The sequence below is a fragment of the Cervus elaphus genome, chromosome 29, assembly GCF_910594005.1.
Source record: "Cervus elaphus chromosome 29, mCerEla1.1, whole genome shotgun sequence".
In the NCBI taxonomy this organism is placed as follows: Eukaryota; Metazoa; Chordata; class Mammalia; order Artiodactyla; family Cervidae; genus Cervus; species Cervus elaphus.
Genome location: NC_057843.1, coordinates 28,783,926 through 28,800,630, shown reverse-complemented (window position 1 = coordinate 28,800,630; position 16,705 = coordinate 28,783,926). Strand labels below are relative to the sequence as shown.

The 16,705-nt window shown below is 37.6% G+C and overlaps 1 protein-coding gene across 5 annotated transcripts in view; it reads right to left on the bottom strand.

The window, feature by feature from the left end:
* The window catches only part of FREM1 (FRAS1 related extracellular matrix 1), a 171,123-nt gene that overhangs the window by 57,112 nt on the left and 97,306 nt on the right, over positions 1-16,705 (bottom strand). For 4 of the 5 annotated variants that reach the window (XM_043891226.1, XM_043891227.1, XM_043891229.1 and 1 more), the window contains 5 exons: positions 14,442-14,638; positions 10,549-10,771; positions 9,244-9,388; positions 4,713-4,854; positions 1,752-1,947 (listed from right to left, as the gene is read on the bottom strand). In XM_043891226.1, the coding sequence (XP_043747161.1) occupies positions 1,752-1,947; positions 4,713-4,854; positions 9,244-9,388; positions 10,549-10,771; positions 14,442-14,638 (903 nt within the window). Of the gene's footprint in view, positions 1-1,751; positions 1,948-4,712; positions 4,855-9,243; positions 9,389-10,548; positions 10,772-14,441; positions 14,639-16,705 lie in introns of those variants that run through there. The other variant, XM_043891230.1, reaches the window with a different exon arrangement.

The following is a 16,705-nucleotide window of genomic DNA, read 5'->3' as shown; positions in this document are numbered from 1 at the left end:
GATGTATAGAGGACAAGTACCCTACTTCCAAGCCTAGCCCATGAAATTCTCCCATTTTCCTCCACATGCCCATGTGTTCATGCACAGCCGTGTACGACTCTTTGCAAGCCCATGGACTGTAGCCCGCCAGGCTCCACTGTCCATGGGATTCTCCAAGCAAGAATACTGGAGTGGGTTGCCATTTCTTCCTCCAAGGGATCTTTCTGATCCAGGGGCCAAACCCATGTCTCCTGTGTTTCCTGCACTGACAGGAGGATTCTTTACAACTGCACCACGTGGGAAGTCCATTGTCATCCACATCTCACTCCCAAAGTGACTCCGAGGCCCAAAGTGACTCCAGGGAATGCACCATGCTAAGAATGACAGGGTAGTCTGCTACCCTAATACATATGTTGTCTGCCCAGATACTTCACTAGTATTGCATTTTGCCTGGACAAGTATTTATGAAGAATGTAGTCTTACTTTTGCAAAGAGAAATAAATGTGTACAGTAACATGAACTTATTATGAATCTTCAAGGAAATAAGCAAATAAAATATATAGTCTTCCCTCTCAAAAAAAAATCAAAATCAATCAATCTGGCATAAAATTTGTTTAAAAAAATTCAGAACAGCTGTAATTTTACCATAAACATGAAGTAAAACTTTTACTGTACCTAAGCATCCAATTTAATTTAGCTCTGAGCTTTCTGGCAGCCAAGGCAAAAAAAAAAGAGCATTCTGTTAATCTGTCAGTCAAACATGTACTAAGGATCTAAGACTTTGCTTGATCCTGAGAATATATAGATCTTGGACTATACAGATGAATGAGACAGGATCCTTACTCTCCTCACACAAGCTCTAAGTGAAAGTATACAGTTGAGAATCAAAGACCTACTGTCTCCCTTGCTGAGCTTTCAGTACTTTTTTTACTCTCCTCCTTCTGACATTTATGTGCTGAGTCCCATCATGCAAATGGTCTGCTTAATTAATTCAAGAGAAGCTTACTATCAGGACTTCCCTGGTGGCCCAGTGGCTAAGATTCTGTCCTCCCAATTCAGGGGACCTGGGTTCAATCCTTAGTCAAGGAACTAGATCCACATACTGCATATGAGAGTTCGCCTGCTGCAACTAAAGATCCTGCGTGTTGCAACAAAGACCCGGTGCAGCCAAATAAATACAAAATAATTTTTTTTTTTAAAAAGAGAAAAACGTTATTATCTTACAACATTCTCCCTCATCCCTAAAGAGTATGTGTTAGCACTTTCAAAGTGAAAAGAGTAACAACTTTCAACCTTTTCAACAACAAAATTCCTTTTTATTATTTTAAATTTTTAAAAAATATGTTCATTTCTATTTCCTTTATCATTAGTGCATTGGAAATCTTTTCCCTTTCAAATTCTGTTTTCAAGTAATCCATTCAATTCCTGAAGATAAAAGTAGAGTTGGCACATTGATTTGTAAAATTTTCCTGAAAGCATAAAACCTTGACAGTTAAAGTAACCTGTGCAGCCATATTGCAGACAAGGCTGGATTTTTCATGGGCTTTTTGAAATACTGAAAATAACACATGAATTGGCTACTCTTGTAAACCAGGCAAAACAAGTGAGGAGCCCAAGGATCAAATCATAACTGATGGAATTTCAAGTCTAAAGGATGGAAGGGAGAAAGGAGAGGGAAGGAGGAAGAGAGGGAGAGAAGATGGGAGAGGTTTACACCAGTGCACTTCTGCTGTGCAAGTCTGTCCCGATAAAGCCCGCTAGAAATGTTTTACCTTTCCCCATATCCTTGATGGTGATGTCACAGTCAAAGGCTGGTGACCTATGGTCACCATCCCAAAGGTGGAAGGTGAAGCTGTCTTGCTTCTTGGAGTCCATGGCCCCGGTGTGTGTATATCTCAGCAAGTTCAAATCCACTTCTTCCTGAGTGCATTTCATGCCAGGGTACAGAGGGACCCAGTCCCTCCCTATCTGAAAGATGCCAGAATTAGTCAGCTATGCAGGTTTTCCCCTCCTCCCAAGGTGTGTTAGTGAACATCTTCCATATCCTCTGAAAACTTCCAGATTCAATTATTTTGCCATTCCACCTCATATTTTCCATTGAAATAAATGTATTGAAATCATTTCAGACCTTGGGGGGAAAAACTAGCTCTAAGCAAAGAATTTTTGGCAAAGTCATGTGGCAATTCAACTGCAGTGCTACTAAGGTATTTATCATAAGCCATCATAGCTGATTAAATATTTCAATTGAGGAGAGCAGGTGGGTAATTGAGCTATTGGAATTGATTCTTTAAAAATTAAACGTGTTTCACTTGGGATTTCCTTTTTTCTTTTTAGTTCATATCATTGTCCAACTAATAAAACCTGTATTTCAAACCAGTTTGTTACTGGAGTTATCTGAAGTAGATAAAACACAAACAGAATGGGTGTATTTACTGTCCCTATGTTTTTCAGATTTCCTAAAGACCAAAGAAAATGATCAAAACTTCTATTATTCCCTACATTTATATCCTGAGTCAGCACAAAAATAACTACAAATATCATATATGTATTGTTAATTATACTCTTCTAAAAATAACCCAGCATTATTTAAGCATATATTCTATACAGAACTCAGTGCAGAAACTGTGGCATTTTCAATGAAAAGAGGTCTTTATGCTGAGGGAGAACTAACAGCTGAGAGTATTAGAAAATGCAGTAATAATAAATGTGTCTCTGATTAATAATTCTGTTGTTATTCTCTTAAGATGTATAGCTTTCCCTAAGAGTAGCTTGTAAAAGTCATCTGACATAATTCAAGAAAAATGTCATCTTAAAAATTTACTATATGATATTATCTCTAGTGCTTTTCCTATGTTTGAAGAGACTGTAACAGAAATTTAAACATTTGTTTTTTATTTCCCTTGACACATTATTTCACATGCCCTCCTCTCACCTCACCATGTTACCACTTCCTTTTGTCACTCTATCTGATAAAGTTCCCTCCTCTTTAATGTTTATGCCCAGCTAATGTTTACACATAGGTATGCTCTGCCCCAGTTCTCACTGGGTGAAAGTTAATTATATTCTAATAATTAAGTTCATTGTTTGTTTGCATTATAAGGTCTATTTGAAAATTTAATTTTTAAAGCAGACACTCTTCAGGTTTTAAACCAGACAGCCTGTAATCTATTTAACTTTTTTCTTTAAAGTCTTTTCCCAGAAAGTAAATACAGAAGAAGATACATTTTGCTTTCCCTCATCTCCATCTAATTCCCTACTTGCATCCCCAAGTGTGAGCTTTGACTTGACAAAATCCATCTGCAAGTCCCCAAAGAGGAAAAAAATAAGAGTTGGACTCAAGGTGGGTAAAATGCAAGATAGTCAACAAGAAAACAAACATGCACAAGAAAGTCCAGGAGGCCTGGTCCCTGGTTTGGAGAGACTTGAAGAACCCCTAGGGAGCTGGGAGAGACCCCTATGGCGCCACATTGGGAACCTGGACCCATCTGGATTTTTACATAACCAAAAACACTTTTGCTCCCATGCCACCCAAATGTGTGAGCTCTCACTGCATTTCTGCTTCATTACTCTCTGAAATGAAATAAGGCCACAGCTGCACCTCAGTTTAAATCAGTGATTTCTCTTCACTTCGATTCTCTGTGGTGCCCACAATCTAAGACAATCAAGCTGTTCCACACAGAATACGTCCTTGCTGCTATTATCAGGCTGTGTCTACATTTTATTAAAAGTTAAGCATTCAAATAATCACATAGACATTTTGATGAGTTACCCGAGTGACCTTCTCAAGTGACAGATCTGTAACTGGTATTGAGTTGATCCTTGGGCATCACATACAAAGTCTGAACTAGTCTTGTGAGCACCATTTGCTAACAGACTATCTTTTATCCACTGCTTGGTCAAAAATCGATTTGCCACACTGGTGTGGGTCTATTTCTGAGCTCTCAGAAATAGAGATTTCTGATTCCTTGGTGGCTCAGACAGTAAAGAGTCTGCCTACAGTGTGGGAGATGGAGTTCGATCCCTGGGTCGCAAAGGTCCCCTGGAGAAGGAAATGGCAACCCAGGCCAATATTCTTGCCTGGAGAATTCCATGAATGGAGTAGCCTGGCAGGCTACATGTAGTTCATAGGGTCACAAAGAGTCAGACACAACTGAGCGATTTCACTTTTACTTTTGTTCTGTTGCATTGATCTATTTGTTTATTCCTGTACCAAACGTACACTGTCTGGATTACTATAGTTATACAGTCAGTCTTGAAGTCCGGTAGTGTCAGTCCTTGAATTTCATTCTTCTATGTTGTGTTAGCTATTCTGGGTATTTTGCCTCTCCAGAGAAGCTTTAGAATCAGTTTGTTGATATTCAAAACTGCTCTAAAGAATAAAGCCCATTTTTTAAAATAAAAATATGATGGAAACAAAGATATCTCAAAGTATGCCTGATTCTCATCAGAAACTAGACAACTTGCTTTCCCCCGTAACTTCCTATCCTCCAATTTAGGTACAATCCTAAGGAAAAATGAGCAGTGAAAAACCGTGATTTTGGTTGAATTTACCCTGAAATGAGTAAGTAAATTTAGAATAGTGTGAGCTCACTCCAAAGTAGGAAAATTAAAATTTCTACTTTTGGGCCAAATATGATTACGACAGAATAAATTCAGTTATGCAAATCTGTGCATTGAAAAAATTTAAACCTGTTACAGTCAGTCTGAAAAATAAAAGTAAAAAGGCGACCAACCTTAAGTTGAAGTTGCCCATTTTGGGGAAGTCTTTCAAATAAATAGTAAATCTTCTCCCTGGGTGAGTCTTCATCTATGGCTGAGAGAACAGCACTAGAAATAATACGAGTTTCACCCATGTTCATTGTAATTTCAGCCTTCCTGTAAAAAAGATACCTGGGTTGATACCGAAACAGAAGACATTGCTTTAACAGGGGGCAGTCATAATGATTATTACAGTGCTCAAGCTTCAAAAATTAGGGAATGATTTTCAGTCTCCAAAGTGCTAAACATGATGAGTCAGTCTTGTGAAACCAGCTCTCATTTCACCTTACCTGTGAAAGTGCTGAAAACATTTAGCCAGGATTGATGAGTATGGCATGAGGTAATTACCTACTCCTGTTTACATGTATAGACTTTATAATTTTATATTAAAACTTATTTTATAAACTGATATTTTTCCAAAATTTTATTTGATACAAATACAACAACAGCTCCATGAAGTAAGTGGGCTAGGTATCCTCCTTCTAATTTTATAGACAGAAACTTAAAAAGCTGAAATGGCTAGACCATTATGAATTTGGTGATATTCAGGCAATCTGTAGCCCTCTACATTACTCTCTCTCCTTGATAATCTTCTGGATAACTAGCATTCTAGCATTGTTTTCACAGCAATTCATCTTTTCCAAGTGCCACAGCTGCCCGGCCAACTCCTGGCATCTTGAAGAGAAGGCTGGGGCAGGGAGCAGCTGCTCCTTCTGCCATAGAAGCTGCTTCTGTGGTTTCATGTGTCCTGTAAAGGGTGACCGCCTTCATAGCCAATATTGCCATTTTCCCTGGTCTCACCAAACTAAAGAGGGGATTTCTTTCCAGCTGTTGTTTTTTGTTCTTGGTTTTGGTCATCACACATGAACTAACTGTGACACTTTGTTTCTGAGAAAAACTGGGAAGTTTCCTTGGGATTAAGATCAAGGACATTTTTGTAGCAAACTGACCATTCTCAACAGCCTTCCAATCCTCTGCTGAGAAGTCAAAGCCCAAACACCTCAGTTCTAACCTTACTAGGTTTCTCTTGCCTCCTCAGAACTGACACCTTCCCTGGTAGTAGGAGGCAACTTTTGCTCTCCTCTTTACAAGAGACTATAGTACCATTGAGGTAGGAGATAGATGGGCCCCTGGGCTGAACAGCTGGTGTTTGTCAAGTGGAGTAAAATTGCAGCTTTGTTCTCACCCAGACACTCCAAGGACAAAGCTAGTGGCAGAAGCTGGGCGCTGCTGAAGTAAAGAGACAAGAGGACCAATCCTGAGGTCAAGGAAAACTTCTCTGTCTGCACAGATGCAGGAAGACTCCTTGGTGGTCAAAAGGCAGGAGGCGCCACCTGTGTGGACATGTACCCACAAGCGTCTGCAGTGGAATCCATCTTAGTAAAAAGGTGCGCACACATGTTGGGGAGACTCCTTGAATAGGTCACATATGGGAAAAGAAACAAGACAGTTGGCCAAAGGTAAACATAGATCTGGAAGTATTGTCCTATGTAAGTGATTTAAATCACCTCTTTACTGCACTCCTCCTCATTAGGGTGGACACACATACCCTTTCTCTCCAGGTGTGTATTTCTCCCTTGCTTCACTCTTAAACACACAAAACGATTCTCTATGTGCTCTCCCATATGCTATGCTGTGTCTCTGATAATAAACTTTGTACCTGTTGTTACAGTTTTGGCCTCCTTGAGAAACGCATTTTTCAATAAGGATAAGAGCCAGAGTCACTTTGCTTCTAGCCTTCAGATCCTTGTTGTCTAGTGGCGAGGATTCCTCATTTTCATCCAGGCTACCCAGGTTCATTTCTGGGGCAAGAGACTAAGATCTTTCTTCAGGAACACTCATTGCTGTCTCTCCAAGATCAACATCATTCTAGGAGGCTAGAATGATGGTTTGGGGCTATGGAGATTAGTGGTGATTTTATTTATTTATTTTTTGGGCCTCACGTCTTGTGGGTCTTAGTTCCCAGACCAGGTATTGAATTCCAGCCTCTGGCAATGAGTGCATGGAGCCCCAACCATTGGACCACCAGGGAATTCCCAGAGTGCTTCTAACAGAAATAGATGAACTGAAACAGGAAGCCAATACAATGAAGATGATAAGGAGTCTGGTAGAAAGAAATGGTCAGAAATAAATGTCAGAGGGTTCAAGAGAGAAGAAAGTGTGTCACCGTGTGTTACCCTGAAAGGGACAAAGGCTTAGTGTAGGTAATTTATTTGGGAAGTGACCTCAGGAACAAGTGAGAGGGAGGGGCACTAACAACGTCCGGCCAGATGAGAAAAACCATTAGATTTGGTGGGAAAGCCATTAGATTTGGAGACAGTTGGCAGAAATGGAAGAAGCAAGCACAAGCTATTTCTTCAAACAGTTTGGCACTGAAATGAATGAAGGCCTGGGTCACCATTGCAATCTAAAATGAAGATATCTGCTAGCAATAATGATAATAACTAACATTTATGAGAACTTATTATGTACTAACCAGTATTTCAAATACTTTTACATATTTTAATTCATTGAGCCTTTTCAATAACCACATGAAAAGGATATGTCATTACCCTCATTTACAAAGACGTTGACAAAGAGGTAGCAAGAGGTTAAGTAATACATTCAATATCAAATCAGGGCTTGCCTAGTGGCTTAAATAGTAAAGAATCTGCCTGTAGTATGGGAGACCTGAGCTTGATCACTGGGTCAGGAAGATCCCCTGGAGATGAGAATGGCTACCCACTCTAGTATTCTTGCCTGGAGAGTTCCATGAACAGAAGATCCGGGTGGGCTACAGTCCATAGAGTCACAAAGAGTTGAACATGACTGAAGAACTAGAACTTTCACTTTCTTTTTCCCCCAAGATCACACTACCCACAAATGGCTGAATCAAGACAGTTTGGTTCCAGAGTTTGTTCCCTTCACTATTAACTATATCCCTGTGTCTTGTTAGCAGAAGGAATGAAAAGGGAAGAGACGGAAGATGCAGTTGAGAAAAAATAATGGAGCATGTTCTGAGAGAAGGCAAGAGGTGATATGCTCAAGGACACATATGGAAGGGAAAAGAAGAGAAGGGGAAAAAGGAGAGATTTCAAAGCTGGGCTGAGGGAACTTTGGTGATTCTGTAGATGAAGCTATGCCAGGAAGTTTAATGGCAAGAACCTAGCAAGAAATAGTAAATCAGATAAGACTGAATGAGTGCCTTAAGTCATTTTACCTTTCTGGTCTCAGCTGTCTTAGTGAAGAAAACAATAGCTAATTCACACAATTTTGGTGAGGATTTAAATAAATATATGTGAACAAATCCAGCACACTGTTGTATAGAAAGTATTTAATAAACATCATTTTTCACCTCTCTCCCTCTTTTGTAGATAAAGTGAGGTCATCAGAAAGAAGGCTTTTTACTGCCAAAATATCTTTCAGATTTTCAATTTTATAAATTAAGATGATACTAATCCAACATTCCAGCTAGAAAGTAAGGAAATAGTATGTATATCGCTGATTCATTTTGCCGTACAGTAGAAAGTGGTTTTAGTCACTCAGTCATGTTTGACTCTTTGCGATCCCACTCTTTGCGATCCCATGGACTATAGACTGACAGGCTCCTTTGTCCATGGTATTCTCCAGGTAAGAATATTGGAGTGAGTAGTCATTCCCTTCTCCAAGGGATCTTCCCAACCCAGGAATCAAACCTGGGTCTCCTGTAGGCAGATTTTTTACCATCTGAGCCACCAGGAAACACAACATTGTAAAGGAACTATAATCCAATAAAAATAAATTTAAACAAATAATTATTCCTTAAATAAGGAAAAACGTTTCTAAAGAAAGATGAGTTATAAGCCCAGAAATCAATACAATTTGAAAAAATTTTTATAAATACACAAATCCTAAGGACACACACACAAAAATTTCCTATTGAATACTCTTAGTCAAACTGATGTCTGAGATGCAACACTCCAAAAAATTATCTCCAGCATCCAAGGAACTCAGTGGCCATAAGGAAACAGCAAGATAAGGAAGGGATTTGTTTCTTTTCTGTAAAGTGGAGGAGATTTTGGGAGTTTACACACTTTCAAGAAGTTGTTCACTTCCTAATAAAAACTTAGACTGTCTACTCAATGCCCATCATGCTACACCATTGACATGGTCAGAGAGGTACCAAGAAGCACACAGCTCCCTCGATCTAGGACATTAGAAGAGATGGGCTTCCTAAAGTTTTAACCTTTAGTTAACCTTTTAGTTCTCTACAGTTGCCAATGATAAGAGAAATGGCTGGAACTAAAGAAATATAACTGATGAAGACTCTGTATCTACGATCAAACTGACCAGGTACTGAGAAAGTTCGCAATGTATAATATCAGTACAGAATTTTTAAAAGGTGGTCATCTTAACCTCAGGTGGCAACAGGATATTGATCCTTGTTAAAGACTTCTCTCTGGAGGAAATACATTACACTTGCATCTAGTATTCCAGACCTTAGAACTTCATATAGAATCTCAAATGGACTCTTTTCGGGTAACTTACTTGCTCAGCATTGGTTTTTCATCATTAACTGGGGTGACCTCTACAAAAATGGTTTTAAGTATTTTATGTTTCCCATCTGACACCTGGATTGTAAAGTCATCAGCAAGACTCTCTGAATCATCATGCATGTACATCAACCTCATTCCTGGACAAAGGGAAGAAAGAGAGAAAGTAAATCTTTCTTATGATTAAACCATTTCAAAACCTGTCACAAATAATTTGTTTTAATTTCCAAGGCATTGTTATTAGCATGAGCTCATTAATCAGCACAATAAGGTAAAATCAAATTATTTTATAAAGTAAGAGTACCCTCTAGTTCATTAAAAGCTCCTATTTAAATAAGTTAGTATTTGATAAGGGTCTTACTTAAAGTCATTGAGGAAAAATATATTATTCAATAAACCAAAAGAGAACAATAGTGACAGGGTATTTAAATGAAACAAAAAATTAGTTCATTACTTAGGGGAATTTGTATTTAGATCCCTACCTCAAGCCAACAATCAAAATCAATCTTAGGTGAATCAAAACTTAAATAAAAAACTATTTTTAAAGCCTATATAACATTCACATGGAAAAAATGGAACTTTCATATGTAGCTGGTAGAAAAGTAAAATGATGCAGCTATTTTGGAAAACAGTTTGACAGAGTTTTAGGTTTGATCCCTGACTCAGGAAGATCCCCTGGAGAAGGAAACAGCAATACACTCCAGTATTCTTTCCTGAAAAATCACATGGACTGAGGAGCCTGGCAGGCTACACTTCATAGGGTCACAAAGAGTTGGACACATCTGAGCACATGAGCATATGGGATAAGATCAATTTTTCAAAAACAGTAATGAAAAAATACTTTAGGCTGCTATTTCAATGTGTCATTTCCTTAAAGAGCAAATTAGCACCTCAGAGAATAATGAATTATTATAGGTTGTTCTATATTTGTTTCAAATGTGGAGGTTTTGACAGACATATCTCTTTAAATTTAGTTCCATAATCTCAATAGTTTTAAAAAGGAATTTTTTTATTATGTGATTAAAACCTTGGGGTAAAATACCAAAATTCAAAAATATCACTTTTACTGATGCTCTTAAGGTGAAAGAAAAGATACTATTTCTTTTTCAATTACCCACTCTGTCTAGCTGAGACTTTATGCTCTGCATTAATCCAGAGCCCAGAGAAAACCCTTGAGAGATAAATGAATATAGGCAAAGGTCATTTCTTCAATTCCTCTTTCTGTGGTTTATTACTATCTTTTCTGGGTTAAATTATTAAATCAACAACAGCAAACAAATTGAAATGAAACATGATATACCATTCTTGAGAAGTTCCATGGAAAAGTTGTAGACAAGTTCATACTTCTGGTCAGGGTTGGCTGATTGCTTATATTGAAAAAAGTTTCTGCTAAATGCCCTGTTGATGAGGAGGCCATGATGTGGTTTGTGAGTGATACTGAAGAGCAAGGGGTTCTTGGGAATGTCCCGGTCAGTAGCACTGATGATGGAAGAATCCAGCTCTCTCATCTGACCCTCACACACCTAAACAAAGACAAGAGAAGTCAGCCACATGTGAAATGAAACCTGTCTTTCTTTTGGCAAAAAGCTCAAAAAATAATTTTAAGAGATCCCCACAAATTTTCCATGAGGTTTGTGTGTAATGAGTCCTAAAAAGAAATTGCTAGTTTAACATGACCTTAGAAGACAATAAGAAATCTATTCATCTTTCTCATGTGTTTTTCTGAAGATTTCAAAGCACTTTATTCATTTCCATGAAGGACTAAGGATATAAATAAATAAATAAGGATATAAATAAATATAAATATATATATATACACATAATCTCATATATATGATTCATAATTCAAAGATCAGGGACTAAAGCAACCAAAAGGATGCTTGCTTTCTGGAAGTCACAGAGTTCAGTTGTAAAACTGGGTGTAGACCCTGGCTGTCCTAACCTGCCATTTTAACCTCTGCACCTTGCTGCTCTCATAGTTCTTTTTTTCTGCTTTACAAATGGCATAGATATCTGCTACACACACTGGGGGGTGTTAGGTGTATTTAATTTTTGTCATTGCAGCAAACACTGCTATATCTCAATTACAGTCAACCACAGTTGAGAGGATGCTCCTGGATACACAACAGTATATATTTTAATGCTGGGTCCCTGATCTCTTCTCTGTCCTCACACCACTAATTTGCCTGAACAACCCCATATCCCACTTCAAGTTTCATAATCCTTTAAGCATAAAGAGACCTGAATGTTTTTCATTTCATGTAGGATCTAGTTATTTGAAACATTTGTACCATTAACATGGTGCTTAGTCATCTTCATCTTCTTTTCTCACAGCAAGGGAACAAAAAAAGTATTTCTGCTTCCTACTGTGAAATACAGCAAGATCTAAATAATATGAGTATATAAGTTTAGTATGTGTTTATTGGGCACATACAGAATCACTGTAAGAATATGAATATTCTAAAGAATCAAAGTCCAGATGAGACTGTGATGTCCTGTTCATCATTAATTATAAGACAAGGAAGAAAATATCTAGCTTTACTAAATACAGATAAACAAGAAGTAGGAGAGGGTGGAGGAATCCAGGAATGTCTTTGTGGCTGAGTGGACATTTTAGGTTTGAAGAAGACATGGGCTTTAGACTTGTGAAAATACTCTCTCTTCAGCCTCTCTTGAGGACTTTGAAAAGAGCCTTCCTACAACTACTTGCATGTACATAACAAGAATCATAATATCTGACATTTAGGCTAAAATTGTGCTGGTTCCCTTTTATCTGGCCTACATTCTAAAAACTGAGATGGCAAAAAAATAAGAAAAAAAAAAACAACAAGCTGGCATAATAATTTAATGCACGGTGATAGAAGTAGGGAATCATCTTTGATAGTAACTTGCATTTTTCTCCAAAAACTTAAATAAAGCAACCCAAAAAAGATGTTCTAATCATCTTTCTTTATAAAGCTTGGGACTCCTGGACTCATTGTATGGCAACCTTTCCCATTTACAAAATGGTAAATTCATTCACAAGATGACTGGGAAATTTTATCAAAAAAATGTGAGATTCTTCTTTGCACATTCAATAATTTATTGAGATTATAAATAAAAGGTTTAGATAAATAGACATAAAACACAGAAACTAGTAGACAGCTTTGAAATGGATTATAATAACTTAAAATCTCAATTTTTTTGTGCTGCAAGTTGCAGCACAACTTGATGGAAGCCCAGCTAGCTATAAAATAAATACACTTTTCCACAAGAAAGCAAAATACATATGACTATTTTAAAAAATCACTGGAAGCTTAAAGCCAGCTCTGCCAATAACACATGGGGCTCCATATTTGTTACTCTTCAACAGCCTCTGTAAGCAATTCACAGGGGAGAAAAAAGGCATGATTACTTTCAGAGAAGAGCAAGAGACAAATTCCCAGTGGCCTAATTATTTCAGAAACTCCAACCCTAGATAGATACAAGACAATAGAGGTAGGTATAGAAGGAGTCATTTGTAATTTCTTCTCTCTCTCATAATTACTGAAGTGCTCTCTGGAGAAATCCATGTGCCAACAGAAGAGGAATGGCAGGCGCTGGCTTTTAAGTCTCATTCTGAGACTTTTAAGTCTCATCCTTTTAAGTCTTATATACCATTAAGACTTGGCAGAAAATTAAAATCAAATAAAGACTTTTGCATTTAGAATTTGATGATTTTTAGTGAAAAATAAGACAAAATAATGGTTTCAAAGCAACTTTGATCAATGTCTGATAAAAGACGACAGACGTAACAAGACTAATATGAATGACACCTATTTAATAAGGGTTTCTAAGGAGATGGTCAGATAGTGTCACCAACTCAATGGACATGAATTTAAGCAAACTCCAGGAGACAGTGGAGGACAGAGGAGCCTGGGGTGCTACAGTCCATGGGGTTGCAAAGAGTAAGACATGACTTAGCAACTGAACAACAGCAAAATGTGCCTGACCATCATGATAGTCATGGCCACCCTAAAGGAAGATCTGATACACATTTTGCAGATGAGGAAACAAAAACACAGAGAGAAATAACTAAACAGGACACTACAACTAGTAAACAGCAACACCAAGTCCCTCATATTCCAAAGCCAGTACTCATTCATTTAATCAGAATATGCTATGAGTATGTCTAGATTAAATAATTGCATAAAAATTAGGATTGTGTAAAAAGAATTATATGCTCATATGAAAATATTAAAATATAGCAATCAAAGGCTTTTTAAAGCAGAAAGCAGGGTATATTAATGATCTCTGATTTGTAGGTGAAAACATACAGAAAAGTCATATACATACATACATATCATTAGCATGGGCACAAATTACTTCTGTGGAAATTAATTACTAAAAACTCAACTGATGGGGAGTGACCATGCAGAGGGACTGTTAAAGAGGGAGAATTTCATAGTTCACTGTGTAAGTTTCACAACATTCTAACTTGTTTAACCACATATTTATTATTTTTTTTAAGACAACAATTATCTCAGCAGTGATAATGCTGGGCCATTTTAACTATGTCTAAATTTTTAAATAAAACTAACAAATATTATTATATAATATAATGGCATTTTAAAACTGCACAAAAATAATGGTCCAAATTGTATTTTTTCCAGTCATATATCTTTATAAACAGCTATATAAAAAGAGATGCCTGTAGTTTGTGAATTAAGAGTCCTTGCTATTGTAACACTGTTTAAGGTAGCATGCTATGGAATCAGAGCACCTGGGTGCAAATCTCCTGCTTCCCCTGCTTTTTACTTACTGCCAAGCTCTGTGATCTGGGGACACTAACTTAACCTTTTTAGTCTCATTTATTGCAGTTATTACATGGCAATAATAATGCCATCACTTTAAAAGCCTATTATGAGGATTCAATATGAACACATGTAAAGGGTTTGCAACAGGACCTACTAGCAAGTACTGCATTCTATATACAGACAACTATAATTTAAACTATGCAATTGCTACCTGTTAGCAATTATTATTATCATGACCATCATCATTACTATTAGAAAAATATTTATCAAGTGATTGCATTACATAGCATAGGTTACTGCCCTCTTTACTCACTAACTTGATGTGTTAAGTGCACATAGACCAATGTAAATAGATTAGGTGAAAACAAAAACTAGAAAATGATAAAGAGAGGCTAAAAATTCAAATTATCTTTCTTACAGTAATATTCTGCACTATAAAATCAGGAGCTTCATCATTTGTAGCGTTGATTATAATGTAAAATGGTATCTCCATGGAGTGTCGCTTCCCATCAGTGACATACAACATAAACTTGTCAGCCGTTGGTTCCATCCCCAGATGCCTGGACTGCACATAGTTAATATGTAAAGCCTTCATGTCTTTCCACTGAAACGAAGCTAGAGCACAACAAAATGGAGTAGGTAAATAAGAAAAATAGATTTTCCCAAGCTACTGGTCCTTAGTCCTTAACCCAATAGCCTACTTCTCAGCAGAGCAAATAAGAGATCACAGCAGTTGACCTAAGGATCAGTTATCACAAACTTCTATAATGACTATACCCATCAACATAAAAACATATCCATAAATTATCAGGAAGAATTAAAAGTTGCATGGAGAACAGAAGGGCTGTAACTGCTAACTAGGACATAGGGACTTTGTGACCATCATTCACATACTTGGAGTGAATGTCAGAGAGACCTTCCCTTGATTAAAACCACTACTCCGGAGTGAGCAGTTCTTGTCATATTTGAACAAGAAAGGAACCATCTCTTTCATATAAAGGCAAATCAAGAGTTCATCAATCATCTGCCTGTTAGTCGCTAAGTTGTCTCCAGCTCTTTGCAACCCCATGAGCTGTAGCCCGCCAGGTTCCTCTATCCATGGAATTCTTCAGGCAAGAATACTGGAGTGGGTTGCCATTTTTCTCCAGGGGATCTTCCCCATCTAGAGATCTAACTCCAGTCTCCTGCATGGCAGGCAGATTCTTTACCATTTGAGCCACCAGGATGGTAGCCTATTGTCAGCTTACTTGATTGCATATCAAGCAACTGGCAGGAATGAGTGAAATTAACTGACCTGCTATTATGGTATTCTGATATTGACTTAAATCAAAAGATAAAAACACTCTGTGTTGTGTATTAAGTCACAGGCGGCAGTTTAATCGCTAAGTCGTGTCCGACTCTTGCAACCCCATGGGCTGTAGTCTGCCAGGCTCCTCTGTCCATGGAATTTTCCAGGCAAGAATACTGGAGTGGGTTGCCATGTCCTCCTCTGAGGGAATCTTCCTGACCCAGGGACTGAACCCGGTCTCCTGCATTGCAGGCGGATTCTTTACTGAACTGAGCTAGCTAAAGCCCCCACCCTAAGTCACAGGAGAAATTGCAATTAATGCAATTAATCTTTAATGCATTAATCTTTCTTCCAACTCCATTGAGACATAATTCACATATCACTGTATGAGTTTAAGGTGTAAGACATGTTGATTTGATACAAGCATGTATGTCTTCTCTGAAGAAATGTCTATTCAAGTCCTCTGCTCATTTTTTAATCAGATTGTTTAGCTTTCTGTATTGAGTTGTATGAGTAATTTATATATTTTAGATTTTATCTCCTAACAGATAGGTGGTTTGCAGATACTTTCTCCCATTCTAAAGATACTCTTTTCATTTTACTGATTGTTTCTCTTCCTCTGAAGAAGTATTTTAATGTAATCCCACTTCTTGATATTTTGCTTTTTTACCTTTGCTTTTGGTGTCAAATTAAAAAAATTGTCACCAGACCCACATTAGGGAACTTACTGCCTATGTTTTCTTCTAGGAGCTTTATGGTTTCACGTCTCACATGTAAGATCTTAATCCATTTTGAGTTATTTATTTTTGTGTTGTAAGATAATGGTCCGGTTTCATTCTTTTGAATGTGGCTGCCCATTTTTCCCAACACCACTTCTTTTTTGTTTTTTTTAATTAATTAATTTATTTATTTTTTCAGTGGGTTTTATCATACATTGACATGAATCAGCAATAGATTTACATGTATTCCCCATCCCGATCCCCCCTCCCACCTCCCTCTCCACCCGATTCCTCTGGGTCTTCCCAGTGTACCAGGCCCGAGCACTTGTCTCATGCATCCCACCTGGGCTGGTGACCTGTTTCACCATAGATAATATACATGCTGTTCTTTCGAAACATCCCACCCTTGCCTTCTCCCATAGAGTTCAAAAGTCTGTTCTGTACTTCTGTGTCTCTTTTTCTGTTTTGCATATAGGGTTGTTGTTACCATCTTTCTAAATTCCATATATATGTGTTAGTATGCTATAATGTTCTTTATCTTTCTGGCTTACTTCACTCTGTATAATGGGCTCCAGTTTCATCCATCTCATTAGAACTGGTTCAAATGAATTCTTTTTAACGGCTGAGTAATATTCCATGGTGTATATGTACCACAGCTTCCTTATCCATTCATCT